The sequence below is a fragment of the Palaemon carinicauda genome, chromosome 44, assembly GCF_036898095.1.
Source record: "Palaemon carinicauda isolate YSFRI2023 chromosome 44, ASM3689809v2, whole genome shotgun sequence".
NCBI lineage: Eukaryota > Metazoa > Arthropoda > Malacostraca > Decapoda > Palaemonidae > Palaemon > Palaemon carinicauda.
Window position 1 is genome coordinate 7,656,118 of NC_090768.1, and position 8,843 is coordinate 7,664,960.

The 8,843-nt window shown below is 45.3% G+C and overlaps 1 protein-coding gene across 1 annotated transcript in view; it reads left to right on the top strand.

Annotated features, from left to right (window-relative positions):
• Positions 1 to 6,706, top strand: part of LOC137634206 (intraflagellar transport protein 74 homolog) — a 75,374-nt gene extending 68,668 nt beyond the window's left edge. The window contains exons 9-10 of the mRNA XM_068366477.1: positions 5,453 to 5,690; positions 5,989 to 6,706. Of these exons, the coding sequence (XP_068222578.1) occupies positions 5,453 to 5,668 (216 nt within the window). The 3' untranslated portion in view covers positions 5,669 to 5,690; positions 5,989 to 6,706. The remainder of the gene's footprint in view (positions 1 to 5,452; positions 5,691 to 5,988) is intronic.
• The last annotated feature ends 2,137 nt before the right edge of the window (positions 6,707 to 8,843 follow it).

An 8,843-nucleotide genomic window follows, 5' to 3' on the forward strand; every position in this document is an offset into this window, starting at 1 on the left:
GTTCGTGCCAGTTGTTCGCCTAGTCTGGGACCTCTTACAAGCTCCCAAGCCCAGGGGAGAAGTAACGTCGAAGGACTTATGGGTTCATCAGGCCTTGATCGACGAACAGACTTTTCCCTCCGTGGTTTCGGGTGTAACCAACTCACGTAGCCGACGTGATCACCCCACCCACACAAAGACGAGAGAGCCCATTTATTCCTCGTCTGCGGAAGAGGTTTCTCGCAGAAACCATGGACCAAATCTTGCAGCTTTTAAGTGCAAGTCGGTCCCTTCCGCGCAAGTCCAACTCCTAGGTGGAGCCATTAGCACTGGGTCAGTTCGGACTTGCTGCAGTACGACAACTGCACACCTCCCAGAGAGGCAAGGTGGTACCGCAACAGGCAGTAACTCCGTCTGTTGCCGCACCAGCTGTTTTAGACCCTCAGTCTCAACGGACAGTAGCTCCGTTTGTTGTTGTCTTTCATAGACCCTAGTGGTCTATGCTGCAGACAATGCAGTCTCAGCTTGCGGTTTTGATGCAGGAGTTTCAGGCAGAGAAGGTTAGCACACCTCCTCCTGCGAGCGCTCCTCCACCTCTGCGCAGTCCACCCTGCCAGACGTATGATGTTGAGGCTCCTCCTGCCTCCATGCGTGAGCTGCCGCATTGGGAGTTGCCAGGTACCAGCGCTATGCAGCAACCTCCACTTTCCTTGAGGCAGGAGCCTCTTGCTATGCGGCAACCTCCTCAACCCTTGAGGCAGGAGCCTCATGCTTTGCAGCAACCTCCTCTAACCATGAGGCAGGAGCCTCATGCGTTGCGGCAACCTCCTCCATCCTTGAGGCAGCAGCCTCATGCGTTGCGGCAACCTCCACCATCCTTGAGGCAGCAGCCTCATGCTATGCGGCAACCTCCACCATCCTTGAGGCAGCAGCCTCATGCTATGCGGCAACCGCCTCAACTCTTGAGGCAAGAGCCTCTCTCTGCGCAGCTACCTCCTCAACCCTTGAGGCAGACGCAACTCTTGAGGCAGGAACCTCATGCTATGCGGCAACCTCCTCTAACCATGAGGCAGGAGCCTCATGCTATGAGGAGCCTCATGCTATGCGGCATCCTCCTCAAACCATGAGGCAGGAGCCTCATGCTATGCGGCATCCTCCTCAACCCATGAGGCAGGAGCCTCATGCTATGAGGAGCCTCATGCTATGCGGCATCCTCCTCAACCCATGAGGCAGGGACCTCATGCTATGAGGAGCCTCATGCTATGCGGCATCCTCCTCAACCCATGAGGCAGGAGCCTCATGCTATGCGGCAACCTCCTCTACCCATGAGGCAGGAGCCTCATGCTATGCGGCATCCTCCTCAACCCATGAGGCAGGAGCCTCATGCTATGTGGCATCCTCCTCAACCCATGAGGCAGGAGCCTCATGCTATGAGGAGCCTCATGCTATGCGGCATCCTCCTCAAACCATGAGGCAGGAGCCTCATGCTATGCGGCAACCGCCTCAACCCATGAGGCAGGAGCCTCATACTATGCGGCATCCTCTTCAACGCATGCGGCATGAGCCTCATCCCTTGCAGCATGAGCCTCATCCCATGCAGCATGAGCCTCATACCATGCAGCATGAGCCTCATCCCATGCAGCATGAGCCTCATCCCATGCAGCATAAGCTGCACGCCATGCAACATGCTCTGCTTACCTTACAGCATGCTCTACATACAGCATGCTCTGCATACAGCATGCTCTACATACCTTACCGCATGCTCCTCAGTCACACATCTTTGGTTGTTGCCAACTCACTAGACTGTCAAGCAGTTTCATAACGTTGCCTTCTAGTCTGCTGCTTTTGCACCAGTGAAACCCTCACTGAGAGAACTTAGCTTTTCTCGGATATGGTTCCTGTAGATGAGAAAGTGCTATTCTCCCTCCTTCTGATATTCCCTTGAGGACTCTGTCATTTGGAGAGGAGCCTTTAGCTGCTTAGCCTCCTATGGACTTTTATTTAAGCATAACATGCTTCCAGGGAGGGTTATGGTTCCACTTCAGTCGCTAACCCCGTCTGTTACCACACCTGCTTCCATAGACCTTGAGCTTTGTTGCAAGACATGCAGTCCAAGCTTAGTCCTTGTTAGAGGATTTTTTGTTTACGGAGTCAGTGTGTCACTGGGAAGACATTCAACAGCCAGCAGAAGTGACTTGTTGTGACGCAGTGCGGCAACCTCAGCAACCCGATAAGGAGTTGTCTGTACGACCCAGACAGTCTAGACAGCTTTGGGTTGTCGCTGTACTTCCTCGCTTCCCCATGGTTGACAGTTCACAGACTGTGCAGCAGTACCATGATCTTGTGTCCGGCTCCGTCAGACGACTGGCTTTTAAGAGCTCCCACAAGTCGTCGCTGTCTGGAGATTCTCAGATGGACTATGGATCTGACCAAGGAACTGGGCCTCCTGGTCAATTTTGAGGAGTCCCAGCTCGTCCCATCCCAGACCATTGTCTACCTGGGTATGGATCTTCAGAGTCGAGCTTTTCGGGCTTTTCCGTCGGCCCCAAGGATCTACTAAGCCCTAGAATGCATCCAGAGCATGCTGAGAAGGAACCGATGCTCAGTCAGGTAGTGGATGAGTCTAACAGGGACACTTTCATCGCTGGCCCTGTTCATCGAGTTAGGGAGACGCCACCTCCGCCCCCTTCAGTATCATCTAGCGGCTCACTGGATAAAGGACATGACGCTAGAGACGGTCTCAGTTCCTGTTTCCGAAGAGAGGAGATTTACTCTCACGTGGTGAAAGAACAGCTTTCTTCTCAAGGAAGTCTACCTTTGGCTGTTCAGAAACCCGACCGCCGTCTCTTCTCTGACGCATCAGACACGGGCTGGGGTGCGACTTTGGACGGACAGGAATGCTCGGGAACATGGAATCAGGAGCAAAGGACACTTCACATCTATTGCAAGGAGCTGTTGGCGGTTCATCTGGCCTTGATAAACTTCAAGTCCCTCCAGCTTAACAAGGTGGTGGAGGTGGACTCTGACAACACCACAGCCTTGGCTTACATCTCCAAGCAGGGAGGGACTCATTCGTGGAAGTTGTTCTAGATCGCAAGGGACCTCCTCATCTGGTCAAAAGATCGAAAGCTCACGCTGGTAACGAGGTTCATTCAGGGCGATATGAATGTCATGGCAGATCGCCTTAGCCAGAAGGGTCAGGTCATCCCCACAGAGTGGACCCTTCACAAGAATGTTTGCAGCAGACTTTGGGCCCTGTGGGGTCAGCCAACCATAGATCTGTTCGCTACCTCGATAACCTAGAGGCTCCCGTTGTATTGTTCTCCGATTCCAGACCCAGCAGCAGTTCACGTGGATGCTTTTCTGCTGGATTGGTCCCATCTCGACCTGTATGCATTCCCGCCGTTCAAGATTGTCAACAGGGTACTTCAGAAGTTCGCCTCTCGCAAAGGGACACGGCTGACGTTGGTTGGCTCCGCTCTGGCCCGCGAGAGAATGGTTCATAGAGGTACTGCAATGGCTGGTCGACATTCCCAGGACTCTTCCTCTAGGAGTGGACCTTCTACGTCTACCTCACGTAAAGAAGGTACACCCAAACCTCCACGCTCTTCGTCTGACTGCCTTCAGACTTTCGAAAGACTCTCAAGAGCTAGGGGCTTTTCGAAGGAGGCAGCCAGAGCGATTGCCAGAGCAAGGAGGACATCCACTCTCAGAGTCTATCAGTCTAAAGGGGAAGTCTTCCGAAGCTGGTACAAGGCCAATGCAGTTTCCTCAACCAGTACCACTGTAACCCAGATTGCTGACTTCCTGTTACATCTAAGGAACGTAAGATCCCTTTCAGCTCCTACGATTAAGGGTTACAGAAGTATGTTGGCAGCGGTTTTCCGCCACAGAGGCTTGGATCTTTCCACCAACAAAGATCTACAGGACCTCCTTAGGTCTTTTGAGACCTCAAAGGAACGTCGGTTGTTCACTCCAGGCTGGAATCTAGACGTGGTCCTAAGGTTCCTTATGTCATCAAGATTTGAACCTCTCCAATCAGCCTCTTTTAAGGACCTCACATTAAAAACTCTTTTCCTCGTGTGCTTGACAACAGCTAAAAGAGTAAGTGAGATCCACGCCTTCAGCAGGAACATAGTTTTCACATCTGAAACGGCTACATGTTCCTTGCAGCTCGGTTTTTTGCTAAAACGAGCTTCCTTCACGTCCTTGGCCTAAGTCGTTCGAGATCCCAAGCCTGTCCAACTTGGTGGGGGACGAACTGGAGAGAGTACTTTGCCCAGTTAGAGCTCTTAGGTACTATCTAAAAAGGTCATAACCTTTACGAGGACAATCAGAAGCCTTATGGTGTGCTATCAAGAAGCCTTCTCTTCCTAGGTCTAAGAACTCAGTTTCTTACCTATTCAGGCTCCTGATTAGGGAAGCACATTCTCATCTGAAGGAAGAAGACCTTGCTTTGCTGAAGGTAAGGACACATGAAGTGAGAGCTGTGGCTACTTCAGTGGCCTTCAAACAGAACCGTTCTCTGCAGAGTGTTATGGATGCAACCTATTGGAGAAGCAAGTCAGTGTTCGCATCATTTTATCTCAAAGATGTCCAGTCTCTTTACGAGAACTGCTACACCCTGGGACCATTCGTAGCAACGAATGCAGTAGTAGGCGGGGGCTCAGCCACTACATTCCCATAATCCCATAACCTTTTTAACCTTTCTCTTGAATACTTTTTATGGGTTGTACGGTCGGCTAAGAAGCCTTCCACATCCTTGTTGATTTGGCGGGTGGTCAATTCTTTCTTGAGAAGAGCCGAGGTTAAAGGTTGTGATGAGGTCCTTTAGTATGGGTTGCAGCCCTTTATACTTCAGCACCTAAGAGTCGTTCAGCATCCTAAGAGGACCGCTACGCTCAGTAAGGAAGACGTATTTAATAAAGGCAGAGTAATGGTTCAAGTCGTCTTCCTTACCAGGTACTTATTTATTTTATGTTATTTTTGAATAACTAATAAAATAAAATACGGGATACTTAGCTTCTTTGTTAACATGTATGCTGGTCTCCACCCACCACCCTGGGTGTGAATCAGCTACATGATTATCGGGTAAGATTAATATTGAAAAATGTTATTTTCATTAGTAAAATAAATTTTTGAATATACTTACCCGATAATCATGATTTAATTGACCCACCCTTCCTCCCCATAGAGAACCAGTGGACCGAGGAAAAAATTGAGGTGGTGTTGACAAGAAGTACTGGAGTACCTGACCACAGATGGCGCTGTTGTGTTCACCCCCACCTGTATAGCGATCGCTGGCGTATCCCGACCGTAGATTTCTGTCGGCAACAGAGTTGACAGCTACATGATTATCGGGTAAGTATATTCAAAAATTTATTTTACTAATGAAAATGACATTTTTTTTTATGGATTATTTTCAAGTGTATTTAATTAGAAGCTCTACTAATGATTGAATTGCACTTTGCAGAGCCATCTGAATGAAAATGAAACTTATACACAATTGACTAGCCTCGAAAAGAAATGGGCCCATCTTGAGCAAACTAACTTTACGCTTAAGGAATTCATAGCTCAGAAGAAAGCGGAATCAAACTTTGTACCTCTTAGAAATCAGGCAATGCATCTTGTCATGGAATACAATAAGACACTGCAAGAAGTAGTGCAAAGTACGGGTGCCATCATGTAGAATATTTTTTTTGTATAGGAAGGTATGTTTTTTAATGTTAGCCGAATTTGTTTTTATCAATCTGATACTATAATACAGGTATCATTATTACAAACCGTCATTATCTAAACCCTTGTTAAATCACAGTTAGTTATCTGTCAATAATGTAAGGTACAGGCTATACTATTCTGAAAATTTTATAATGCCGTTGCCTTTATTTTGCAAACATTAATGGTTAATAATGGACTTACTTATGTAGTGTATGGCAAGAGAATTTTATATTATAATAATTTTGTTGTTAAACATAAATATAATTATTATGCTTTCTTCTTTTTTTTCAGAGTACAGTACTTTACATGTACATTTGTGCTATGTAGGTAATTTGGGCAATAAAGTTAAGTAAAGTCATATTATATTCCTTTGTTTTTAGGAAACTGTACAATTGTAGACAAGATATACACATTGACCTTATTTGTTTCATCATAGCACAATCAAATATATAATGCCTAACTGTGCCCTAAATTTTGACAGGCTTAGAGTCTTGTCCATCTGACAGAAGATAGTCTAACCTTACAGGCTCTATGTTAATTCTTGGGTATGGATGAGTCACATAACTATCTTTTTATAAGTCTGCAGTGTTGTTCACTATTTACTTTGTATTAGGGTTGGTATTTCAGCACTTGGTATTAATCTTTTTCCATGTTTTCATGTAACTGTCAATTATTACTGCTATTTCACATGTATTACAGTAAGTGTTTAAGTGATGAATATATGAATTCTTCATTTAGCACATACTGATCAGTCACTGGTGTCATCATCTTTGGTAGCTGACTTTGTAGGTGCAGCAGTCATGAATAGTATTTTTGTTATAATCATCCGGGGAATATTTAGTTGTATTTCACTTGTGCTTCATTTCAATCTGTGTTTTCATTTTTTTTTTTAATAATTTCTAACTTTTATCATATGGTTTTGTTTTTTATGAAAGTTTTAAAAGTTTATTGCTGCTACTATCAAACTATCAAGTCATTAACCAGTTAGTATTGAGAGGTAAATTCCTGTTCTTAGCAATGACTTTATTTTCCTGATTCTGTTTACTATACTTAAGAAGTGATTTCCAAATTTATTCAAAACATCTTATAATAGTTAGTGTAGAAATACCAATATGCTATAGACTAGTACAGTTTTGATGCAGTTTACTAAACGCTCTAAGTATTAGTCATCAATTCAATGCGCAAATGCTTTCATTCTTTGTTTGTTACCTGTTTTCTCAAGAACTCTTTTGACTTTCACTAACTTGCAGTTTGCCAGTATTGCAAGTATTAATATCAAATGGTAATCAGAAGTATATTAATATATTCTATAAAAAGTAGATTTAGATAGAGGAAAAGTAAAACTTTAATAGTATCTTAATATTTAGGTAAGTCATAACTATTGAGAAGTTTAAACTTAGAAATAAAGGTTGTTTTGTTTTGTTTATCAAGTTTATTTTAGAGTAGATGCAAAGGTTATGTATTGACATACTGAAGATTCATCTTATATCTAGTCTTGTGTGGTCTTTTATAAGGCTGTAAAAACTAATTTTTTTGGGCTCAAGCCATTTCGTCCTGATGGAAGGTTCCTATTGGTAGCTTTCTAAGGGATATTTGGCTATAGTGATATTCCCAGAAAATTGACCTTTAGGTCTCCAGAATTCTAACTCCTGCGCGAATATCCTTAAAATTTCTCTTAAGGATATCGCATAATATCAGGGGACGTATATCTTGATACGACACATAGCAATCTTCACCCCGAATAGCGTTTTCGTTTCAAGGGGGAAGAGTGGCGAAAAATAGAAGGGGAGCCGTTATCAAGGTTACCTTTCCTCCCGTACTATTACAAGTATCCAAAATGGCGCTCATTCCTATTTTTGTAGTGAATTCGCACTGTGGTTTTCCCTGTTGATCTAACGTTTTTGATCGCTTTTGTGAGGATTAATTATGCAATCTCCAGCTTCTTCTGCCTCTGGAAAGTTGAGTATTTATTCTTTTCAGTGTATAGTATAATTTTTAGCTCCTCTTCACAGAGAAATTAGAGTAATTTATTGTGTTAGGGAGCTGGGCCGGTCACCGGAGGCACCATGGGCGCTGTCATTCTTTATGCATGCGTTATTTAGTTAGCAGAACGACTTTCCCAGTTACAATAGCATTAATAAGTTATGAAAGCTATTTAGGCACAATTATTCTAGTAAAGATATATATTTTATGCATATAATTTCCTCTTCCTTATGTCGATCGTATACGTTAGAGTTTCGGCGATTTAGGTAACCAAGATCTCGTCCCGCGCTAGGCTACCTAGCCTATGCGCTTTAGTATACTTTCAGACATTATCCCCGTTTACCCTCGTGTATCATTTTATCAATTCAACGGTCGATAGTATATCTCCTAGAATTAATTATTTATCTCGATACTCATCTCCTGTGGAGATTTAAGGGTAATCCCTCTTTCCCTCTGAGTGCCGCCATAGGCAACAACCCTATCTGGTCTTGCCATAGAGTAGTTCACTCCGGCTTGACTAAGCTAGGGTTTTCTGTCTCCCACCTTTGCCAGCGAGTATCCTGGCTTTGGTTTTCGACAGAACCTCAGAGTATTCAGTCTTTCTGCCGGTAGCCGAGCAGCAGGGTGAGTAGTCACTCCCCTGCTGGCTTACAGCTGCCAGCATAGGAGGCTAAGCTTCCCTAGGCCGCACCTGAAGTGGTAGTTTGATGCCGCCACCTTCTCCCCTGCGGTCTAGAAGACTAGTCCTGTTTCGGTAGACCCCAGGCTGAAGAATAGATATTCTTCTGCCGCCTAGGATGGCGCTGATACTGAAACAGAGTTTCTCCCTTGTGTGGAAGTGGCGGCAATCCTGCTGCCTTCTTCCACACTTGATACAGGACCCTTTTCCCTATCCCTCTCTGTCCTTTAGCAATAGCCTAGCTATTGCAATCCTGTGGCCGGCGTCCTACATTCTCACTGCTTGCCGGGTAGATTGCGGTGCCGGCCGGGCTCCTATATAAGCAGCTGTATAGTTACTCAGTCTTTCCCTTATGGACGCAAGACTCCGGGAAAGGTTGTGGCGGGTGTGACAGCTGCCGGTGGGAGACCCCTCTACTGTTGTGTTCTTCAGTCCTCCCTTGGATTGCCATCCACATCCCTGAAGCCGGCAGTGACCGGCGACG